Source organism: Panthera tigris, chromosome E1, assembly GCF_018350195.1.
Source record: "Panthera tigris isolate Pti1 chromosome E1, P.tigris_Pti1_mat1.1, whole genome shotgun sequence".
Classification (NCBI taxonomy): Eukaryota; Metazoa; Chordata; class Mammalia; order Carnivora; family Felidae; genus Panthera; species Panthera tigris.
Genome location: NC_056673.1, coordinates 37,532,774 through 37,557,299, shown reverse-complemented (window position 1 = coordinate 37,557,299; position 24,526 = coordinate 37,532,774). Strand labels below are relative to the sequence as shown.

At 52.0% G+C, this 24,526-nt stretch overlaps 1 protein-coding gene across 1 annotated transcript in view; it reads right to left on the bottom strand.

Moving 5' to 3' along the window:
- Positions 1–11,894: 11,894 nt before the first annotated feature.
- Positions 11,895–24,526, bottom strand: part of ARHGAP23 (Rho GTPase activating protein 23) — a 72,334-nt gene continuing 59,702 nt past the window's right edge. Inside the window, 4 exon segments of the mRNA XM_042966143.1 lie at positions 11,895–14,436; positions 18,509–18,540; positions 20,643–20,739; positions 21,298–21,339. Of these exon segments, the coding sequence (XP_042822077.1) occupies positions 13,402–14,436; positions 18,509–18,540; positions 20,643–20,739; positions 21,298–21,339 (1,206 nt within the window). The 3' untranslated portion in view covers positions 11,895–13,401.

Below are 24,526 nucleotides of genomic sequence, written 5' to 3'. Positions count from 1 at the left end.
TTTTAAGTAAAACAGTAAAACTAAAAACCAAAACACACCACCTTCCCTTGATTTCCTGTTTCTGGCCCGCCTCCTGTCATCCTTGCTCCATTTTCTCTTTACCCACGCTTCCTCCCCACGTTCATCCCCACGTTCCTGCACCCTACGCTCCCTTCCTGAGAGCACTCCAACCAAACTCTGAGCCACGGAGACTTGGAGCGGCGGGACACCCCTCTCCCCTTCCTCGGAAACCTCCCCGGAGGAAAACCTGGACGTTGGACCAACCCCACTATCAGGCCGGCAGCCAGGACGCAGGGAGACTCTAGCCCTGGAGGTGCCCCACCTGCCGGCCTCAACAGGACTGAACTCCACTCCGCTCCCTTCTGTTCGTGCCCTGTGGGTCTGGAGTCATGATGGGTGGGGCAGGGGTGGAGGGGCCGGTATGAGGCCTTTGAATCTGCGTGTCCGTGTCCGTGGAGACGAGTTGGCTTCCTGGGACTCCCTTTTTGTGGTGAGGAGCCACCTGGCCCGTGCCGAGAGAGGAGGGGGCCCTGCTGGACGGTTGGTTGTGGGTGGCGGGTTGAGCAGACAGCCTGACCCTGGGGGTCACTGCCTTGGAAGAGGGCAGCCCTGAGGAGGGGTATTTGGTACTTTCAGTTTCCTAATTTAGCACTTTAAATGACATTAACTTATTTAATGGGGGTAGGGTGGGCAAGAATGAAGGGCCTAGAAAACTAGATTTGGGGACCTGGAGGGTGGGAAGGGGCTGGTTGTAAGGGAAGTGGGGGGAATAGAGAGGGTCTGATGGGGGGGGGGCGGTGAGGACAGCTCTGACCCAAAGGTCAAGTGACATGACCTTCAGCCATCTTCTTTGAGGTAATGAGGGTTTTCAGGGAAGGGATGAGATGTGATTTTTTTCAGCGGGGAGCTGGTGACCCTTGGTGAGTTCCTTGAGGGTCCCTGAGGCCTGACCAGCCAGCCAGTGCCCCTAAACCGACCTGTGGATGCCTGTGTAGCTTAAGGCCAGGTCCTGAGAGGAGGAGAGAAAGACCAATTTTGGTTCTCAGCCCCAGGCCACCCAAGGGCACAGTGAGGGGCCAGCAAGGGGGTTACACGAGTGGGGGGTGGTGCAAGGAGGGTCCCCAGGGAGTAGGATTCTTATTTGGAGCACAAAGTGGGGTAAGCACAGGGGAGACTTTGGAGTTAGTCTCCCCAAGTAAGCACAGAAAGAAGGAGCCATTGAAGGGGCAGAACCCCCTAGTCCCTGGGGCCTGGCTGGAAGGTCAGTGCCTGGGGAGAGCCAGGGGAGCTGTTGAGGGCTGGGGAGGGAGGGGCAACCAGGGTTGTGTTTCTTCATTTCTTTTTGTTTTGTTTTTGTTTTTGTTTTTGTTTTGTTGGTTCATCCTTGTTTTCTAGCTTTGGATCATTTTTGTACAAAGGCAAGCAAGCCTTTTTGAAAAATAACAAAAGAAGAGGAAAAAAAAAATCCCTCCTGAAAAAAAAAAAAAAACCCTTGGAAAATAGAAAAAAAAAAAAGGACCTCATAAATGATGCAATTACTTTTAATTGCAGGCAACTCTTTACATTTAAGTGAAGTGTCTTAACATTTTATATTGTTTTAAAAATATATTTACATATTATATATATATAATATACGTAATATAAATATATATAAATATTAAAAAAAAAAAAGAAAAAAAAAACCACGGCGCTCTCTCCCTGGCCGCTGTTTCGGCGGGGGAGGGGGGCTGGAGGATGGGCACATTGGCCTGGCTTCTGTGGTCCAGTGAAATGGTTTGCTTTGATTTGGCTGTACAGAGACCCCCTGACTGGGAGGGGAGGGGGGAGTGGTGCCCCCTCCTCCCTCCACTCCATTACTCTTTGCTTGCTACTTTTCGCTTGCCCCCACCTCCCACCCTCGGCCCTGTGACCTGAACGTGTGCCCCACCGTCTTTGTCCTGAGTTGAACGTCCCTTTGTGGGGGGAGGAGGAGGTGTCCATCCACGAGGGGCAGATGGAGGGAGCCGTGGGCCCCACCCCACCCACTCACGGAGAGCCCAGTGGGATTTGCATCTTTCTTTCCCTTTGGTTCCTGCACATTTCCGGGCTGAGAGGCGTTTGTGTGGAGTTGTGCGCAGCCTGTGTGGTGTGTGTGTGTGTGTGTGTGTGCGCGCGCGCGTGCGCGCGCACTGGCACAGGTCCACTTACCCATGTGTGGAGGGAAACGTGTGTGCACAGGCGTGACCTTCTACGCGGGTGTGCGGGGAGGCATGCGCACTAAGTGCATGTACCCTGCTGGGGCGTCGGCACGTGCCCCCCCTGCATGTCAGTCCAGGGAGCTTCGCGCATGAGAAGGCGTGTAGTGTGTGTGTGCAGACACGCGTGGCTGCGAGAGACTCGTATGTGTGCGGGCCACATACGCGTGGACAGGGGTGTACGTGAAGGTGCATGTGACCGTGTGCGGGCATGTGCGTGTGCACAGGTGTGGAGACTCAGGCGCGTGGGAATGCCTGCGTGTGTGTTCCATCGGCCCTGCACCGCTCGCTTTGGCTCCCCTCCCAAGCCCCCAGCCCCTGGCCCTCTGCAAGCCCGCAGCACGTCAATGCCCCCCAGCTGCATGCGCCTCGCTGCTCTGTCCATCAGTGTGTGCTTGACCAAGAGAAAACTAAGACGTCCAGGGGGGTCCCTGTACCTGGTCCCCCCGCCCCCACCCACTGTGCTGTGTTACTCGCATGGGGGGGGGTTCCTTTCCCGCCCCTTCCACAATATGCTGTTTCCCCAGGAGCCTCCGGCCCGCGGCTCTGAGAGGGGGTCCAGGTGAGGCCCCACCCCCACCCCAGGCTGAGCCCCGGCTCCGCACCCCCGCCCCGTCCACCCCGTAGGGCCCGTGTTGGTGTAGCAGTGATGGCTTCTGTGGATATTCTGTGACCTCTGTCAGTGTAACTTGACAATTTCTAAATGGAAAAGGATTGCTGTGTTTTCTCTGTCTCTCTTTTTTAATGTCCTTTTTCTTCTCCTCACTTCCCTGCTCTCTTTCCTTTCCGGTTTTTCTAGCCGAGTGTTTGGGGCTTAAATAAAACTTGTTTCTTTTTCCTCTCCTGGATCTCCTTTCTATAGGCTGCTGTCTCATTATTTCTCACCTTCGCCCTGGAAGGTGTTGGGATGGATGGGGTGGAGATGGGGAATCTGGCAGGTAACTGCCCTGCAGCATTGAAAGAGGAGGGGGCAGGAACAGGGACCCTTGGGGCTGCCGCCGTCCCACAGGCCCATGAGAACCCACATCATGGACACAGGAGAGGAACACCGCTGACTCGCGTCACCGCCCTCAGTGAGGTAGCCACGGGCATCTCTTACACCTGAGACCACAGAGCCAGAGACGGGAGGTGACTTGCCTGGAGTCCTACCACTAGTAAGATGCAGAGTCAGAATTTGAATCCAGCTCTGCCTGCCCCCAAACCCAGTGCTTCCCCCCCCCCCAAACCAAGTAGGGTCTGATTACCTCCCTGTGTTGGGGCCTGGCCTCCTGCCCTTTGGGTGGGATGATCCTTCAGCATGTCAACCGTCCTTTCAATGGCAGCTTTCAAACTTAAAAAACAAAACCAAACCAAACAGCAAGAAATGCATTTTGCACCTTTATGATGTAGATGTGTACACACGCATTCAATGAAGCAGCTCTTATTGTATACAACACACTCTGCTATCTCCTGTTAAATCCTAAACATTTTGGTCACAAACCACGGAATCGACTTCATGACTCGCTAATGGGTCAAGACCCACAGTTCGAAAAAACAACTTGTCTGAAGATCTAGTCTTAGTCCCAATCACGGTGCATTTCTGCTTTCTCCTTCTCAAAGGCCTGTCAACCCCACTTAACCCCGTGGTGTCGTCTGAGACTGGTGTCGTCAAGACCCCTGAGAGGAGATTTACCCTTGATTCTGGCTGGATGGGGGTCCTGGGCCCTGACCCTGTAGCCAGCAAGTTGCCTGAACCTTCCAGGTTAACCACATCAGAGTCCCGCCTGTCCCGCCGGTGAGTGGGCCAGATGTCCTGATAGGGTTTTCCAGGTTTTCCTGGAATTCTGAAGGCTGTGCCATGGTTCCAGCATGTGCTAAGGGGTCCTTGAGGCTGTCTTTCTAGGCACTCTCTTGCTTGATTGAGGCCTGGGGTATTACTGTGTGTCCTATACCTCCCTGACGCTCGTTGGGCTTTCTATCCCCTGAGCTGATGACAGTGTCCTGGAACAACACTCTCCCAGGCCTCGCTGGACCCCAGTCTTCTCCTAAAGGCCAATAACGTCTTTGGAGACAGAAGTTGAGGCCGGCTCACTGTCTGGACTCCATGGGTCACCCCCCGGCTGAGCGGCCCTTCAGACCCTCCGATGGCCAGACCTCATCCCTTATGTCCTTATTAAAGCGTCAGCAGGTCTTGCCTTCCCTCCCACATCCTATGTCCAGAAAGCTGGGAAAGTAGACAAAAGCCCCTCATCTCCGAGAATCACCCCACTCACTCACGGTTCAAGATCAAGTAACAAACGGGACCATCAACTGCACGCCAGGAATTATGCCGGGCGCCTCATCCATCCTTCAAACGCCTCCCGCATGTCTGCTTGCCGGTGCTGCTCGTCCCTTCCTCACTGGGACTGGGGCGCAGCATTTAGGAGGGGAGCCCGCCAAAATACACAAATGCAGATACCGGGCAGAATCGTGACAGATGGTGAGTAGTGCCATAGGGAAACAGGTTGTGACAGTGAGGGGGACCACTCAGACAGGGTGACCAGCTCTGAGGTCACATTCGAGTGGCGACCTTAAGAATGACGACTGATGGGGTGCCTGGGCGGCTCAGTTGAGCGTCCGACTCTTGGTTTCGGTTCGGGTCATGATCTCACAGTTTGTGAGTTCAAGCCCTACACTGGGCTCTGTGCTGACCGCATGGAGCCGGCTTGAGATTTCTCTCTCGCGCTCGCTCTCAGCCCCTCCCCGGCTTTCTCTCTCTCTCTCTCTCTCTCTCCCTTGAAAAATAAATATATAAACATAATAATTTAAAAAGTGATGCCTGGGTATGCGGCAGCTGGTGGTGAAGTGCCCCAGGCAGGAGGTCCTGAGGTAGGAAGTAATCTGTGGGGTCTGGAACATGGATGGAACCCTAAGTAGAGTGAGGAGGGGAAAGGGTGCACGCCATGAGGTCAGAGCGGTGGGCAGAAACCCCGTCATAGGAGCCGCATCCTGCGGATGTGCTAAGGAAGGTGCATTTCATCTCAGAGCCACGGAAACCGATCAGACGCTTTTAAGTAAGACATTGACGTGACCTGACCCTATTTCAGAAGTTACCTCTGGCTGCGATGCCAAGAAAAGATGGCGGGCGAGGGGCAGGGGTAAGTGCAGAGCCATCTGGCCATGCAGGTGAAGCCAGCCTGGACTCAAGCTAACAAATCTCTGGCTGAGGGAAGGGAAACTGAGTATCAGCGCCTTTGTAGCTATGAAATGATGGAGTCAGAATTCAAACCCAAGACTTCTCCCTCCCAACAGTCACACTTTCTTCATCCTTTACGATATTCATCACTTCTATTAAGTGTCTCTTTACCCCTGACAACATGGTCTGTGGGGATCATTACCCCCATTTTACTTTCAAATATGCCACACGGTATTATTAACTGTAGTCATTATGCCATACATGATCCCCATGACTTATTTACTATATAACTTATACCTAACTATATAACTTATTTGTACCTTTTGACTCCTTTTACCCATTTTACCCACCCCCTATCTCCCACCTCTGGCAACTACCAATCTGTGCTCTGTACCTATGAGCTTGTTTTTTGTTTGTTTGGTTTTTTTTTTAATGTTTTTTAATGTTTATTTTTGAAAGAGAGAGAGAGAGAGAGAGAGAGAGAGCACAAGTGGGGGAGGGGCAGAGAGAGAGAGAGAGAGAGAGAGAGAATCTGAAACAGGCTCCAGTCTCTGAGCTGTCAGCACAGAGCCCAACGTGGGGCTCGAACTTGGGAATGGTGAGATCATGACCCGAGCTGAAGCTGGACACTTAACTGAGCCACCCAGGCACCCCAGGTTGGGTTTTTTTGTTGCTTAGATTTCACATATAAGTGCACTCGTATGGTATTTGTCTAATGCCCTCAAGATCCATCCATTTGTTGCAAATGGCAAGGTTTCATTGTTTTTTTATGGCCGAATAATATTCCATTGTGTGTATAAACATTGTTTTTTTATGGCCGAATAATATTCCATTGTGTGTATAAATTTTTTTTCAACGTTTATTTATTTTTGAGACAGAGAGAGACAGAGCATGAACAGGGGAGGGGCAGAGAGAGAGGGAGACACAGAATCTGAAACAGGCTCCAGGCTCTGAGCGGTCAGCACAGAGCCCGACGCGGGGGCTCGAACTCATGGGCCGTGAGATCATGACCTGAGCCGAAGTCGGACGCTTAACCGACCGAGCCACCCAGGCGCCCCTTCCATTGTGTGTATAATACCACATCTTTATCCATTCCTCCATGAACCCTTAAGTTGTTTCCATGAACAAGGGGTGTATTTCTTTGAGTTAATGTTTTCCTTTCCTTGGGACAAATACCCAGAAGTGGGACTTCTAGTTCTAATTTTTTGAGAAACCTCCATACTGTTTTCCACAGTGGCTGCACCAATCTACATTCCCGCCAAGACTTCCTTTTCTTAAAAAAAAAAAAAAAATCTTCCAAAATTATTCTTTTAGTATTCACGTTAATTTCTAATGCTATCATATTAATAAGCGTCCTTAATTTAAATTTAAAAAAATTTACTGAGACTAAATTCACACCACATACAATTAATTAACATTTTAATTTACTTTTTTTAAAGAGTGCCATTTAACAAACTTTTAATGTTTATTTATTTTGAGAGAGGAGGGGAAGGGGCAGAGAGAGAGAATCCCAAGCAGGCTTTGCACTGTCACGCAGAGCCAGATACAAGGCTCAATCTCACGAACTGTGAGATCATGACCTGAGCTAAAATCAAGATCATGACCTGAGCTAAAACCGACTGAGCTACCCAGGCGCCCTTAATTAACCTTTTTTATTTATTTAAAAAAAAATTTTTTTTTAACATTTATTTTTGAGACAGGGAGAGACAGCATGAATGGGGGAGGGTCAGAGAGAGGGAGACACAGAATCTGAAACAGGCTCCAGGCTCTCAGCTGTCAGCACAGAGCCCGACACGGGGCTCAAACTCACAGACCGCAAGATCATGACCTGAGCCGAAGTTGGATGCTTAACCAACTGAGCCACCCAGGCACCCCTAATTAACCTTTTTTAAAGTGTACAATTCAGTAGTATTCAGTGTACTCACAATGTTGGGCAACCACTATCTCTCTCTGGTTCCAAAACTTCTTCCTCACCCCATGAAACAACCCATACCTAAGCAACCTTGCCCCATCCCCACCCCACCCCTTTCCCTAGTAACCGCTAATCTGTCCCTAGGGGGTTGTTTGCTCTCCATATATATCATACAAAAGACATCGTATAATTTGTGACCTTTTGGGTCTGGCTTCTCTCAGAATAACTTTTCAAGGTTTCCCCAAGTTGTCACACGTATCCGGACTTTGTTCCTTTTTACGGCCGAATAGTACAGTGTTGTATATACGTACGACGGTTTATCTGTTCATTCATCTATGGACATTTGGGTTGTTTCCACCTTTTGGCTACTATGAATAATGCTGCTATAGACATTCACGTACAAGTTTCTGGGCGGACGTATGTTTTCACTTCTCTCGGGGCGATGGCATTGGTGCGTCATGTGTTCCTGTGTTGAATTTTTTGAGGAACCCGCCAAGCTATTTCCCGCAGCGGCAGTGTTAGTTTACATACTAACAATCGAGCTGGGTGCCTGTTTCTCCACATCCTCACCAACACTTGTTGTTTTCTATTTTCTTCTATTTTTTTTTTCTGTTTGTTTTTGAGAGAGAGAGAGCATGAACGGGGAAGGGGCAGAGAGCAAGGGGAGAAAGAGGCTCTGGAGTGGACTCTGAGCTGTCAACACAGAGCCCAGTGGGGAGCTCAAACTCACCAACCATGAGCTCATGATCTGAGCCCAAGTCAGACACTGAACCAACTAAGCCACGCAGGCGCCCCTCTAGTTTCTTGATTTAAGCCATCCTAGTGGGTGTGAGGTGGTATTTCACTGTGGTTATAATCTGCATTTCCTTAATGAGCAACGAAACTAGAAAAATACAGAAAATTAATTTAAAATGATAAAAATTAATAAAACCAAGAGTTGGTTCTTAGAAAAGGTAAAATTGACAGAGATTTTGCTCTCTCTCCCTCTTTTTTTTCCCTTAGTCAGTTTGGCTAAACATTTGTCAATTTTTTTTGACCTTTTCCAGGAACCCGCTTGTAGTCTTATTGATTTTCTCCATTTTTTTTTTCTATTTTCGATTTCATTTATTTCCACTCTTATCTTTATTATGTCCTTCCCTTGGCTTGCTTTAGGTTTAGTTTGCTTTTCTCTTTCTAGTTTCTTTTTATTTTTTATTTTGAAAGAGAGAGAGAGAAAGTGGGGGAGAGGGGCAGAGGGAGAGGGAGAGAGAATCCTAAGCAGGCTCCATACTCGGTGCAGAGCCTGACTCGGGGCTCGATCCCACGACCCGGGGATCATGACCTGAGCCAAAATCAAGAGTCGGATGTTCAACGGGCTGAGCCACCCAGGCACCCCTCGTTCTAGTTTCCTAAGGTAAAAGTTTAGGTTATCGACTTGAAATCTTTCTTCTTTTCTTTTAATTTTTTTTAATGTTTTATTTGTTTTTGAGAGAGAGAGAGAGAGAGAGAGAGAGAGATTGCGAGCAGGGGAGGGGCAGAGAGAGAGAGGGAGACACAGAATCCGAAGCAGGCTCCAGGCTCCGAGCTGCCAGCACAGAGCCCGACGTGGGGCTCGAACCCACGAATCGTGAGATCATGACCTGAGCCGAGTCGGACGCTTAACCGACTGAGCCACCCAGGAGCCCCTCTTTCTTCTTTTCTAATACACACATTTACACCTATAAATTTCCCTGGAAGTGCTGCTCGAGTTGCATCCCATAAACTCACACATGTTCTGTTTTCGCTTTCATTCATCTTAAGGTATTTCTAATTTCGCCTCAGATTTCTCCTTCGACCCACTGAGTTAGGAGTGAACTTTTTTATTTCCACCTATTTGTGAACTTCCCAACAGTCCTTCTGTTATATTAATTTGTAATTTAATTCCACTGTGGTTGGAGAGCAAACTTCACGTGATTTCAATCCTCTTAAATTTCTCGAGGCTTGTTTTACACCCTAGCATATGGTCTATCCTGGAGAATGTTCCATGTGCCCTTGAGAAAAAGTGTGTATCCTGCTGTTGGGTGGAATCTTCTTTAGCTATATCTGTTAGGTCTAATTGGTTTGCAGGCGTCCGATATTTTACTTCCTTACTGATCTTCTGCCTCGTTGTTCTGTTACTGAAGGTGGGTACCGACGTCTGCAACCATTATTTTGAATGGCTTGCTTTCCCTTAAATTCTGTGTCTGCTCCAAATTTTGTTGTGAGAAGCATATGTATTTACAATAATTTCATCTTCTTGATAAACCCTTTTATCATTATAAATGTCCTTCTTGTCTTGAATAATAGTGTTTGCCTCCTTAATAGCTATTTTGTCGCAAACTTGCATAGCTACTCTAGCTCTCTGTCCGTAACTCTGCGTGGCATCTTTTTACTTTAAACTTTCTTGTGTCTCTGAATCTAAAGGAAACAGCACGCAGTCTGATCACGTTTTTAAATCTATTCTGCCGATCTCCGCCTTTGATTGGGCTGTTTGCCCCATTTACATCCAATGTAATTACTGAGAAGGTAGAATTTATGTCTGCCATTTTGCTATTTTTTTCCCATGTCTTATGGGGTTCTTTGTTGTTCTCTTCTATTTCTCGATTCCTGCCTTCTTTTGTTTAGATATTTTCTAGTACCAAAATAATAATAATAATAAAATTAAAAAATAAAATAAATAATACAGTTTGGGGGGTGCCTGGGTGGCTCAGTAGGTTAAGGGTCTGACTTTGGCTCAGGTCACGATCTCACAGGTTTGTGGGTTCAAGTTCTGCGTCAGGCTCTGTGCTGACAGCTCAGAGCCTGGAGCCTGCTTTGGATTCTGCGTCTCCCTCTCTGTCCTTTCCCCCGTTCACACTCTGTCTCTCTCTCTCTCTCTCAAAAATAAACATTAAAAAATAGTAATAATATAGTTTGGATAAATCCTGAGTTAATTTTAGTAGCGTACAAAAACTTTGCTTGAGTACAGCTCCATTTCTTCCCACACCTTTGTACTATTATTGTCATAGAAATCTCACCTCTACGCCTTACAAGCCTGCCAACACAGTTTTGTAATTATTGCTTTATGCAGTTGCCTTTTATTTATTTATTTTTTTAAATAATAGGCTTGAGATTTTATTTTATTTTAAAGTAGGCTCCACGCCCAAAGTGGAGCTTGAACTCACAACCGCGAGCTCTCCCGACTGAGCCAGCCAGGTGCCCCTGAAATTTTATTTTTAAGCAATCTCTACACCCAACGTGGGGCTCAAACTCATGACCCTGAGATCAAGAGCTGGATGGTCTGACTAAGCCAGGTTCCTCTATGCAGTTGCCTTTTAATGGCAAAAAAAAAAAAAAAAAAAAAAAAAGCATTACAAATGAAAATGTTTATACTTTCATAATACCTACGCAGTTACCCTTGTTGGTGTTCTTTGTGTGCATTCAAGTTACCATCTAGTGTACGTTTATTTCAGCTTGCAGTGCCCTCTGGAGTATTCCTCATAGAGCAAGCCTGCTAACGACGAATTGTCTCTCTTTACTGGAGATGTCTTCATTTCCCTTTGTTTTGGGAGAGCACAATGTTTTGATCCATTTTCATCCAAAGCCTAACTACAGTGGGGAGAAGGTGGCCCAGTGGGCAGGTGACCTTATCCTTATGTCTTTTCTCTGGGCTTAGATTTAACCTGGCTCCACCAACGTACTAGCTGTGTGACCTTGGACAGGTCACGTCACTTCTCTGTGCCTTAGTTTCCTCGTATATAAAATGGAGATACCAATGAGACAGTGCTCCAAAGTGTTGCAGGACTCAGGACTTGCAAAGCCCTTGGGGCTGATGTGAGCCCACAGCCCTAGCTGTTGGGTCATTTGCCAAACAAAAACAACAGGGGGGTGGGCAGAGAAAGGAAGGAGCATTCTAGCCACCTCCAGGGCTCTCGAAGGTTCTCTTTGATGAATGCCACCTGTTTTTCCTACAAGATACTAGGCTCATCAGAGGCAGCCCGGAAGCTGGCAGGGGCAACTGTAGAACCATGACAGTGAAGGAAACCCACCCCCTGGGGCGCCTGGGCGGCTCAGTCGGTTAAGCATCCGACTTTGGCTCAGGTCGTGATCTCACAGTTCGCGGGCCCGAGCCCCATGTCGGGCTCTGGGCAGACAGCTCAGAGCCTAGAGCCTGCTCCAGATTCTGTGTCTGCCTCTCTCTGCCCCTCTCCCACTCACACTCTGTCTCTCTCAAAAAAAATAAACAGTAAAAATGTTTCTTTTGAAGGAAACCCATCCCGTGTTGTAAATTACACGTGACTAAGACCACCGGCAAAACCCATTCTTGTCGTCTTGGGATACTGCACGGGCCTGGAGAGCCTGTGATGGCAGCCAGCCAGGATGGGCCCATCAACAGCATCTGCTGGGCAGCACCGCTGGACCACTCCCAAGACCCAGGGCGAGTCCCCAAGGACACCTACAAAGCTCCCAGGAGGTAGAGGCTTGCCTCCACTCTGCCACCACCGGGTCCAGCCCCCACTGCCCTCCTTCCGTGGGCCAGCCCCTCCCCACTTCCCCCAGCCGGCCCCACTCTGGCCCCTTCCTCCCTCCGAATCAAATGACACCGATGACTCATGCCTCGAGGAAGGCCATTTATTTCCAAGATATAGACTATACTTTTAAGACAGGACTTTTCAGAAGCAGGAAATCTTAGTTGTCGCCTAGAGAGGTGTGTCAAGGACACAGTGAAAGGAGACATGCGCACGTGGGGCCAGAGGCTTTTCCAACACTGTTACAACACTTTTTTAAATGAGCAAAACATCTTTAAAAATCCTTATAAATTCTTTATAATATGTTACACATTTAGAGACAATATTTACAGTAAAAGGGTGGGGGAGGGGGGAAAGAGAAATCTACTTTACAGCAAATCTTTGCATAAAACAAGAAGACTGATAGACGTGGCAGTGAGGTTCACAACCCCACCTGGGCTTCCCTGGGGTAAGTGAGGGCGTGTGTGGGGAGGCCTGGTGGTCTGAGGTCTATTTACAACGTGTGGGGAGAAGAGGGGGCTGGGTCCTGCCCATCCTGAAGGAACAGCCCAGCTCAGACCCCATAAATCAGTGTGTGTGTGTGTGTGTGTGTGTGTGTGTGTGTATGTGTGTGTGTTTGTGTATGAATGAGTGAGTGAGAGAGAGAGAGAGAGAGAGAGACACCAGGGATGTTCACTACACCCCCTCCTAAATAGAAGGTGGGGGTCTGTGTGCCTGAATTGTGGAAGCAGCAGGCACAGCTGGAAGAACAAAGAGAGGGACAAGGGAGATCTAGCAGGGGGTACCCTGGACCCTACCAAAACTGGGGAATCGGCAGCCAGCTCCCATGGTCAACACGCTTAGTGAGGGTGGTTTAGAGGTTGGCAAAAAGTTGGTGAGGGGAACAACCCTGGTAGGAGTCTCAGTTCCGCCTCTGTGGAGTGGCCCTAACTTCCTTCTCTGGCTCTGACAAGCGGCAGGGGCAGGATCCCTGGATGCACCGAAGGCGGGAGGGGTGGGGGCGGGGGGGGAGGGCTGCTGTATGTGGTGGGGTTGGGCAACAAGGGGCAGGAGAGGCAGAAGTTGCTACTGGAAACACCTTCTGACAGTGACTAGCACACTCGCACACATACCCCCTCCGCCCATGGACACGATGACCCTACATCACCTCCCCACCTTAGCTAGGAGCCAAGAGCTAATGGAGAGGCACGGAGGAAAGAAGCGAAGAACCAGCATCACCCCGGGTCTTTCCTTTAGTCCGGGACTGAGACTCGGGAGGGGGGTGGTTCCCTATCCACACCCCATGGCCAACAAGGGTCTCTAAGTGCAGACACAGAAGGGCCCAGAGGGCCCACTCTGTCACAGAGCTCCAGCAGCCTGTCCCCTCTCCTCTCCCCACTCCTCTTACCTCCGGGGTGTCCCCCTCCCTCCCGCTCCCGCTCCCGCTCCCGCTCCCACTCCCTGTCCCAGCCGGGGCCTTCTCGTCTGCCCGCCCCCTACCGATCCCGCACACAAACTAGAGACGCGGCCTGCAGCGCCAGATGCACCGGGGACAAGAGAGGGGGGGCAAGCCAGAGAAGACTGGGGTAGAGGGACCGGCGCGGGGCGGGGGGCTGGTCACAGACACTGATGGAGGCGGGAGGCGGCCGAGCGGCGCGGGGGCTGGCTCTGCAGGGCCCCCGGGTCCCCGGGCGGCAGCGAGGCCGCGGACGACGGCGCCCGGGCCTTGGTGGACTCCAGGCTGCTGAGGCCCGAGTCCTTGTTGTCGCTGTGCGCCCGAGGGCCCGCGGGCTCCGGGGCGCCGCCCCCGCCCAGCTCCTTCCACTCGTTGAAGTTGAGGTCGGTCAGCGGGCTCTGCACCACCACCGTGTGGCGCCGCCAGCTGCTCCGGCGCCGCCGCGTCTCCGGCGACAGCGGCCGCCGCAGCCGCACGGCGAGCATATCGTCGGCGGTGCCGCGGAGGCGCAGCCGCAGAGCCTCGATGCGCGACGGCCGCGAGCCCAGCGCCGCCACCGCCGCGGCCGCCGGGGGGCGCAGCGACTCCTGGCTGCTGGACGAGGCCGAGCCCGGCGGCTCGGCGGCCCGGGGGCCGCCCCGCCCCGCGCCCGCGCCCTCGCCGTCCGGGCGGCTGCGGGACAGGCGGCGGCGCGCCAGGGTGTCGCAGGGCATGAGGCGGTGCGAGCTGAAGGAGGGCCGGCGCGCCGGGCGCCCCCCGGGCCCCGCGCCGGCCTCCGTGTCCGTCTCCACGTGGCTCAGCTCGCTGCGCTCGTCGTCCGCCTCGTCCCCCGCGCCCGGCCGCCGGCCCCCGGCGCCCGAGCACACGCTGCGGTCCATGGTGGACAGGGTGGAGTAGCCCGAGACGATGGAGCGCGTGTCCGCGGCCGGTCGCTCGTCCGGCGCCGCCGGGGGGCTGAGGCGCCCCGGGGCCTCGGAGGCGGCTGCGCCCGGCAGCGGCCCCTCCGGCTGGTCCCGCGCCCCCGGCGCCGGCGCCCCCGCCTCGGGCTTGTGCGCCTCCTGCTCCGAGTCGTCGTCGGTGCTGCTGCCCAGTCCCCGCGCCTCCCGCCGCTTCTTCCGCTTGCGGTTGACCGCCGAGATGAAGGAGATCGCCAGCATCTCCCGGGCGTACGGCTCCTTCTTGGGGGCCCACGAGCCCTGCGCGGGAGACAGGTCAGCATGCAGGAGGCGCCCCCGCACCGCGGCAGGTCCCAAGCCGGCCCCGCTCCCCCACCCCCACCCACCCTCCCCGGCGTCCTAAGCCCTTCCTCCCTGATGGCTGTCCCAGTGGGAGCGTCCCTACCCAGCCGGGAGCCGGCGAGACGCGGCCCCCCCTCAATATCCCAGTCCCCTCCGGTACCCACTCTGGTCTCAATCCAGACTCTCGGCTCCTTCCTGTGAGCTGGGGCCTGGTCCCTCACCTCCGCCCCAACGTCCACTCCATTCCCCAAGCCCAGCGCTAGATTAATCCTTGCAGACACAGCTCTGGTGATAATAGCCTCTCAACAGTGAATACACTTGACAGTTTGAACCCATTTAATATATACCAGCCCCGGTTATAGTCACCAGAGCCTGGCAGGAACGTCTCTCCCCCCATGGCTTCTACCCCCTCCATCTCCACTCACTCCCACCTGGGAAACCTGCCTTTCCACCTAGGCAGTAGGTATGGGCCTCTCCAGGGCAACGGGCCCAAGTTCACTTCCCCTTCCCACTACAGCCCACTGCATTTCAGCCATCCCACCGGGGCCCCCACCCACAGTCCCCAAACCCACATCAATCTGGCCGGCTCGGCTGCCAGAAGTGGCTACCCAGTTCTGAACAGTCTGAACGATCGGATTGAAGGCGCCCCCAAACAGTGATTTCCAACCCCACGCGGGGCAACTTCCTGCTGCACTGTCACTGCTAAGTCCTGTGAGTGTTTTCTGGTCCTGTCCTTCCGTGATGCCCCAGCAGAGCCCACGGGGACCCTCACGGGCCAACACCAAACTATCTCTTGAGCTCCAGAACTCTTCTTCCAATGGCAAATCCATCTCTAGCAAAGTGTCTGTAGGCACCTGAAACTCACCTATCTACAACTACTACACTAGGCTCCCTACACCTGCCCCAAACGACCTGCATTCATGTTCCCCACCTTCAGGTGGTTCCCTGCCTCCTTCTCCTTCCCTGCTGCTTCTCAGTTTTCCTGAAGTGACTCCCAAAGCCAGCTCATCCTCACCATCCTCTGTCCAGGCCCTTGCTCTGCCTTTTCTGGGTCTTTCTGCCATCTCCTGATAGGGTCCCTGCCTCCAGCCTTGCCTTACCCCAGTCCCCCCTCCTCTAGAGCAGTCAGTCCTTCTAGGCAAGGCAGGAATCTGATCACCTCCAGACTCTGCAGGGCCCCCCACCTCCCCCAGGATGAAGCCCAGACACAGGGCCCTTTACAACCTGTTGCCCGCTTTGCCAGCCCTCCCTACCCTAACCGCAACACACCCTTCACTCTGGCGATGCCCACCTGCCACACTGACTTGCCCTGAGCCACCACCGCCCCCTCTCCCTGCCCGCCTATTGCCGTATGAGCTCTTAGCCCTCTTCCTAGGCCCAGCTCAAATATGGCATCCTCTGTACAGCCACCTCTCAGCCCTCCCATGGCCTTTGAAAACACACCTACACCTGCTCTTCTCCCATCGGAATAGCTCTGTTCCACATCATCTGTATCACACTCAGAGTTCCTTGAGAGCAAGGTCTGTGGCCTCTTTGTGTGTGCGTCCATGACTCCTAGTGCAGTGCCCGCACATAACAGGTGCTCACTAAACGTTAAGTGACTGAGGGCGCCTGGGTGGCTCAGTCCGTTGAGCATCCAACTCTTGATTTCAGCTCAGGTCATGATCTCACTCTATGAGTTCAAGCTCAGCTTCGGGCTCTACACTGACAGTACAGAGCCTGCTTGGGATTCTCTCTTTCCCTCGCTCTCTGCCCCCACCCCCAAACATACATACATACATACGTACATAAATGTTAAGTGAATGGACAAATGGGTGAATGCAGTCCCCTCAACACAGAAGGCCGTGCATAAGCACAGGCTGAAACTGGTCCCCCTGCTGGGCTGGAATGACCTGCCCTGTGACCCCTTCTCACAGGTCACCTCCTGTTTCAGCCACGGTATAATAATGGAGACACAGAGATGCCTCGTGTGGCCACCGCATCCTATGTACTCTCTCTCACATCAGCTGGTTCTGAGGAAGCTAAAGCATGTCAGGGAGTCAGGATTCATAGGCATGCGGCTCCTGGGCCACGGCGGTCAATGCTGCACGGCTCCAGAAGGCAATTCCCGGAGTTGTGCGATCTGGCAGTTCTGCTCTGATCAACCTGAGGCACAGGGTAGCCAGTGCCACGGTCTTTTCTGGCCAGTGCTCTCTGAGGCGCTTGTGAGGCCACTAGGACCATCTGATCAAATTATCCTCTCATCCCAGCTAGTTACAGAAGCAGAGCAGTCATAATGGTCACTTCCAGGAATGTAGAGGTCGGTACATTCACATAAAGGCCAAGGCGTCAGCCCAGGAGAGGCTACGGGAAACCAGGGGGCTAGCAGGAGCGATGGGTGGGCTAGATTCAGGTCACTATAATGAACTTGCTCCCTGCCGTAGAAGTCTTATGACGGAGTGAGCTCCCCGTCCCCCCAGGCACACTGCGTGTCAGGCACACTGGGCTCGCTGGGACCTGGCCAGTGCTCAGAGACCTGGACAGACATGAATCCAGTTCAATCACCAGAGTTTAGTGATTTCACCCACTACTATGAACAGAATTGTGTCCCCTTCCCCAAATTCGTATGCTGACGCCCTACCCCCCCAGTGGGATAGTATTTGGAGATGGGGCCTTTGGGAGGTAATGAGGTCATGCCCTTGTGGTGGCATTAGTGCTCTTATAGAAAGAGACACCGGAGAGCTTTCTCTATTGTAATCTCTCTTTGCTGTATGAGGACACAGCAAGAAGGCGGCCATGTACAAGACAGAAAGAGAGCTCTCACCAGAAACTGACCATGCTGACCCCTTGATCTTGGACATCTAGCCTCAAGAACTGTGAGAAAAAATGGGGCGCCTGGGCGGCTCAGTCGGTTAAGCGTCTGACTTCAGCTCAGGTCATGATCTCACAGTTCATGAGTTCGAGCCCCGAGTCGAGCTCCGTGCTGACAACTCAGAGCCCGGAGCCTGCTTCGGATTCTGCGTCTCCCTGTCTCTGCCCCTGGCCCGCTCTCAAGAGACATTCGGTCTCTGTCTCTCTCAAAAGTAAATAAACATGAAAAAATATATAATAATAAAAGAACTGTGAGAAAATAAATTTCTCTCATTTAAGCCATCCAGTCTGTGGTATTTTGTTATGGCAGCCAGAGCTAAGACACCAACCCCCTTGGCCATCAAGCTCTACATCCTTGCCTAATGGGTTCTGTCTCAGAGGGCAGGCCCTGGACGGCGAGTAGCTGGCTGTGAGAGCTGGTTCAAAACACCAGCTTCAGGTTCATTGATTTTCTCAGTTGTTTTCAATTTCATTGATTTATCCTCTTATCTTTGTTATTTCCTTCCTTCTGCCTGCTTTGGGCCTTCCAAAAAGAATATTAAGTACAGCAGACATACTTGTGGCTATAAGAAGAAATATTACACTTCATTGACAGGTGAGCAGCTGAGGATCAGAAAAGGGGTTAAACAACTTGCCTGATGTCCTGAAGCTAAGTGGTGGAGGCAGGACTCAGACCCAGGACTGTCTGTGCTTTTTTCTTTCTTTTTAATTTTTAAATTATTTATTTTGAGAGAGAGCGCGAGTGGGGGGAGGGGCAGAGAGAGACAGGGAGACAGAGAATCCCAAGCAGGCGCTAACAGCACGGAACCCAACACGGGCCTCGATCTCATGAGCCGTGAGATCATGACCTGAGCCGAAATCAAGAGTCGGACCCTTAATCGACTGAGCCACCCAGGCACCGCGGACTGTGCACTTTTAGCCACTGGGAACACTGCCCCTGGCCACCTGGTCGCTTAACTCCCAGGCCGGATCCTTCTATTCCACCAGATGCCTCACCCAGCACGGCCACGGTGAGTGACTTCTCTGCTTACCACGGTACCCACAGTACCTCCTACTTTCCTTCCCTGTGACCAGCAACTTCCTCAGCATCCAACGGCAATTGTCCCCATTCCCTTGGCCAAAATCAAGAAGTGGGACGGCTTAAGCAGGGAGAAAGCTTCAGAATTGCTTTGGCACTTACCTTGGACTTGGCTGGACTGCAGGTGGTAGAATCTGTTGGTGAGAGAGAGAAATACAAAGGAAAGTTAAATCGGGGCAGGAGAAGGCTGCCTTGTGAACACGATTCCCTCTCCCCGGAGGCTTCAGGAACCAGGGAGTTCAGACATCTGAGCTCTCCCCAGGTGTTGGGAGTGTGATGGGCTTCTGGTGTCATTTCCCATGGCCCAGGGACGGTATTGATGGCAATCACCACTTCCTTTCGAGGTAGGAAGTGACGTCAAGGCTGCCAGTTGTGAGACCCTCATTTGTCAGGGTCAAAAGCAAGGAGGGCTTCTCTTTGGGCCTAGGTCCTCTCCCCTCCCCTCCTGTCCCTGTTACTCTGAAGCACTAGAGAGAAAATGCCAAATATCAGACGCAGTCCACGGAAACCACAATGAAACACAGCGAATCACAGATGCTCTGGAGAAATGGAGACCACACAGTGCACAGGCAAGGGGGCGCCCTACCTCCACCCTCACCACCACCCCCACTTCCGGGACAGGAGGAAGAAGAGGGACCCTGTGAATGATGGCGTCGAGGGGCAGACACCAAGTAGGTGGGACCCAGGAGGCAGAGCGTGCTGGTGACTAGGGCCTTGATAGGCTCCGCCTCCAGACTCCTGGTCCATCTGCCTTCCTGGGGGCAAGGCCCTGTTTATCACCAGAGTTACGAGAACGAGTAAAATCATTACATCGGTAAGACTGGGGTCCCGCTCCTTTAAGATCACTGGGGGTGGAGAAGGAACCACAACCAAATCCTGGCAGTGTCCTCTCCAGGACCGGGGAGGGGGTAGGCTGATCTAAGGACCTCCCGGGGTCTGACGGGGCAGTGGGCAGGCACAGTTAATCCACACTCTCTGGCAAGCAAGTGAGTCCTCCTCCCCACCCCTCCCCTGCACACGGTGAGAGGAGCAGATGGCCAACCACACAGTGACACACACGAGGCAGGGGAGCGGCAGCAGGTGATTAGAAGAAACGGGGGGCTCCTCTCTGCCATCCCCACCCACCTTGTCCCCTGGCTCCCTCCTCAGCCTGCCTCTTGTAACTAGGGGTGCTGCGCTAGGCCTCTGTCAGAGACAGGAGCCTTCATGAAGGGCGGCCCGCCCACAGGGCGGGAGAAGTTAATGCCTTGGGCAGAGGGGCTGCTCTGCTATGAGAGTCTACGGCCCTGAAACAGGACTTAGGGGCTGAGTGACCAGGGGCTCTGGTTTCAGAAGCGGGAAGAGTCAGCCCTCGGAGCCCACCAAGGCAGGAGCTGCAGTTATAGAGAGGCTTCTGAGGGTGACATCACTCGTGTCCCGCAGGCTGGGTGCCCCTACCAGCCAAGCCTCCCCCTGTCCAGATAACCGGAGGTGACCGGGTTCAGCACAGAGAAAAGCCCACAGTCCGGGGACCGCGACAGAGGTGAGGGAGCAGTCATGCGGTGCCCAGACTTCCCGGCAAGGGGCCAGGATCTGGCTCCGACAAATGCCTCCTTCCTCCTGAGAAGGGGCTTTCAGATGGGAGGGCTAGGGCGGGGGTATGTTGTTCACAAGTGGGGGTAGCCGGTATGTCAAGGGTGAGGTGCTCACAGCCCGGGACCTTTCTGCCTGCCCCTCGGGCCTGCCCAGCCTTCTTATAATCACCCGCCACTGTTAGTGACCGAGGCCGCAAATGCCACACTGTACCCTTTAAATCTCCAACAGGTCCGCTGGAGGAGGGGAAGGGGAGAAGAGAGAGGCAGGGTTCAGGGGCAGGAGGAGAGCACAGGGAGAAGAGAGAAGGGGGCAGAGGGGTGCAAGGAGAAAAGGAAGAAAAATTAAAAAGAGGAACATGCCCAGAAGGACACAGCCCATGAGAAATAAAAAGCTTAGGAAGGAAACCAGTGAAGGAGGGCGAACAAAGCCCCTACCCAGCCCGGGGAGGGGCAGCTGAGCAGACAAGGAAGCGGGCCCACAGGCAAGCCAGACCTCCCCAGAGTGGAGAAGGCCCTGCCACAGCCCGGGTCTCTGTGGTGGGGGCAGGGAAGGGCCCCGCTGGGGCAGAGCAGGGAAGCTGGGCGTCTGGCCAGGCATCTGGGACCCTTGGGAATGCGAATCCCACCCCCACTCCCACCCGTTCCCAAGCCCCTGCACTCACCTGAACCTGGGTCACCAGGGGGCACTGTCCTGCCAATGTTAGGCAGGAGGTACTCAATGTTGGGCACTGACTGAGGCTCCTTGTCATCCACAGGAGTCTGCAAACAGGAGGAGGGTCAGCCAGCATGTCCTCAGATGGCTGGACCGTGGATCCCGCAAAACGGGGTAACCTGAGGCAGGGCCCATGACTCCTCCATCAGATTGGGGCTCACCAACTGTCTCTCTCATCAGCCAGGCACTCTTGAAGGCAGGTCCTACACGTACCCCATTAGACTGTTTCGTGCCTTCTCCAACACCTTGACTGAACCCCAAAGGCCGGAGCTGTGTCTCCACCATCAGACTGGATCTTTCTAAGATCTATATCCTCCACATAAGACTGGAAGGTGGAGTCTGCCTTTGCTACTGGACTCAGTTTCCTTAGAGTGGCTTATACCTCCCCCCTTAGACTGGGGACTCATGAAGGCAAGGATTGTGTCTCCCATTAGACTGGAGGCTCCTGAGAAGAGGGCCTATGTTTCCTCCATCAGACTGGGAAGCCCCAAGGGCAGGGACCTTCCCGTGCTTGAGTCTTACTGCCTGCCCCCTCCCGGCCCCCAGCCTGAGATGCAGGCCCACCTCAGACCAGACCCACTCCACCCTCCCTCTGCATCACTTACTCTCTCTCCCTTGTCCTCGTCATCGCTGAAGAACCAGTCTGACTGCAGAGGAGACAAAAGGAAGTGGTGAAACTCAGCGTGGGAAGGGGCTGAGGGAAGACGGAGACACGGGCTCTGGACCTGCACAGTCCAGAGGACTCCACTCAGACGCCATATGGAATGGGGCAGGAGAAGGTCCTCCCTCTTCTCAACAACCCCCAGGCTGGCCTGGTCACTGGATGTTCCCAAGGGAACATGGATTCCCAGGACCAAACCCCACAGACTATGAGAAACCCTTGGGGAGAGAAAAGGCTGGACCCCAGTGCTGGAGGGAAATGCAGCCTGGAATGGGAAAGGCTGAGGATTGATGGAGGGCCAGTTCAGGAAAAGCTTCTCCGCCTGTTTTTCACTAGATATTGTCCAGAACACATCTCTGGGGCTCACTCCCAACCACAAGCCAGAAGCGGGGACAGCAGTGCCATCTAGCGCAGGCTGGGTCCACTGCAGAGAGAAGGCCCACCTGTTGCGGCAGCCAGAAGAGCCCTGGGCACCACATTAGCTACTGGGGTTGCCACTCTCTCCCCCAGCCAGAAGACAGAAGTGCCGGGAGGGAAATGTTAGGGGGTTCCCTGAGGGGCAGGCAGGAAAGAGTTTTCACATAAATGCCAAACAGGATAGAAAATAAAGTAAAAATCTGATTCGCAAGTATGTTTTGTGAAATCTGAGAATCTTAAGGATAAAACCCTAAAAGTTTTCTGGAGGAAAAAAAAGGTTGCTTACAAATGAGCATCAGCTGTAACTAGAACTTTCAGCAGCAGCAGCAGACATAAGAAGATAAGTAGTATTTTCCTGTATTGCTGGATTACAAACGCAGGAATTTTGAGCCTAGAATTTTATACCCTGCTAAACTCTCAGTTGAGTGTGAACTAAAGCTACCTGAAGACATCAGAAAGCTTGCTGCACAAAGATTCTCTTAACTGTGTATAGGAGCACAGTTAAGAAATGACCCCGGGGTGGAGTGACCAGCTCGGAGAGGTCAGGATGAATGTCCACGGTCGATCCAAGCAAGGATACTCATATACACATACAACTGTACACACACAAAGTATATCCATGACACTGTGGATTTCGAACACAGAGGGAGAAACCGGTGATGGGTGACAGTACACTAAGGCACTTGGTTTTTAGATGTGGTGGAAGGAAGACAATGGATATTGATGAGCTTTAGGAATAATCACTGAGAGTGAAGCATAAGTATGGGCTGTTATAATTGTATAATTAAACACAGATTGGGCTTTATACATTGTGTGATTTTCTTTTCTTTTTTTTTTTTAATTTATTTTGAGAGAGCGAGAGCGAGCGTGGGAGGGGCAGAGAGAGGGAGAGACAGAATCCCAAGCAGGCTCCACACGCTGTCAGCACTCGGGGCTTTAACTCATGAACCGTGAGATCATGACCTGAGCAGAGATCAAGCTGGATGCTTAACCAAGCAGCCACCCAGGCTCCCCTAAATTATGTAATTTTCATATCGGGAAAACAAAAATCAATCCATCGAAAGCAAGGTAGGACAGATGGAAAAGAAATAAAATGAAAATGGGGTAAACAAAAAATGACACTTAAGACGGCAGAGAGAAGTCCCAACAACACAGAAATTGGAATCAATGAGTTAAGCTCACTGGTCGAAAGTTAACACACACAGAATATTAGGGGCGCCTGGCTGGCTCAGTTGCAAGTGTGCAACTCGATCTCAGACTCATGAGTTCGAGCCCCACATTGGGCATTACTTAAAAATACTGTTTGTTGAAAAATAAATAAATACAATAAGACAGGGAACGTGGATTGAAAGGATACGTATTGCCCAATCAGACTGGGTAATTATGGCGGGAGCAAAGTGGGGTCAGGGATGAAGGGGGAAACAAGGAGACTTGCAGGTTGATTATGACCATGTGCCATGAACCTCAGTTATTATTCGTCACAATCTGGCATATTATTAACTCAAATAAGTGGCAAAGGAGAGCAACAAGAAAGAGAAGAGAGGATAAGAAATAATGCAAGATCGAAAGTCAGTCTTCTCGGGCTCAAGTCCACCTCAGGTAAATGACTTCTTTGAGTCTATTTACTTATCTGTAAAATGGGCCTAACAGGAGTATCTACTTCTAAAATTGTGGTGAGAAGGAAAATGAAATCCGGTATGGCTATTATAAGAAACTAGAAATACCAAGTGTTGATGAGGATGTGGGGAAAAGGGAACTGTCACACACTGTTGGTGGGAATGTAAATTGGTGCAGCCACTATGGAAACCAGCACGGAGGTTCCTCAAAAAATTAAAAATAGAACTACCCTACGATCCAGGAATGTCTGGGTGGCTCCGTCAGTTAAGCATCCGACTCTTGACCTCTGCTCAGGTCCATGACCTCACAGTTCGTGGGTTCCAGTCCCGAGTCAGTCTCTGCACGGACAGCGTGGAGCCTACTTGGGATTCTCTCTCTCTGTCCCTGCCCCTACTTGTGCTTTCTCTCTCTGTCTCTCTCTCTCAAAATAAACAAATAAACTTAAAAAAAAAAAAAAGAGCTACCCTATAATCTAGCAATTCTGCTTCTGGGTATTTATCTGAAGAAAACAAAAACACCAAGGAGAGATATATCTACAACAACTAAGACACGGAAGTGGCCTGAGTGCCCACTGATGGAAGAATGGGTCAAGAAGATGTGGCGTGTATATAAAATGGAATACAACTCAGCCACTGAAAGAAGGAAATCTTGCCATCTGTGACCACATGGATGGACCCTGAAGGTACCACGCATGCTAAATGAAACAAGTCACACAGAGAAAGACAAGTACCGTATGATCTCACACGTGGAATCTAAAACAAACAGATAGACGCAATCCAGGCTCATAGGTACAGAAAACAGGCTGGGGTGGGGCCGGGAGTGGGGGGTGGGCAAAGGGGGTGAAGGGGGTCAAAAGGTACAAACTTCCAGGGGCGCCTGGGTGGCGCAGTCGGTTAAGCATCCGACTTCAGCCAGGTCACGATCTCGCGGTCCGTGAGTTCGAGCCCCGCGTCAGGCTCTGGGCTGATGGCTCGGAGCCTGGAGCCTGTTTCCGATTCTGTGTCTCCCTCTCTCTCTGCCCCTCCCCCGTTCATGCTCTGTCTCTCTCTGTCCCAAAAATAAATAAAAAACGTTGAAAAAAAAATTTAAAAAAAAAAAAAAAAAAAAAGGTACAAACTTCCAGTTGCAAAATAAGTAAG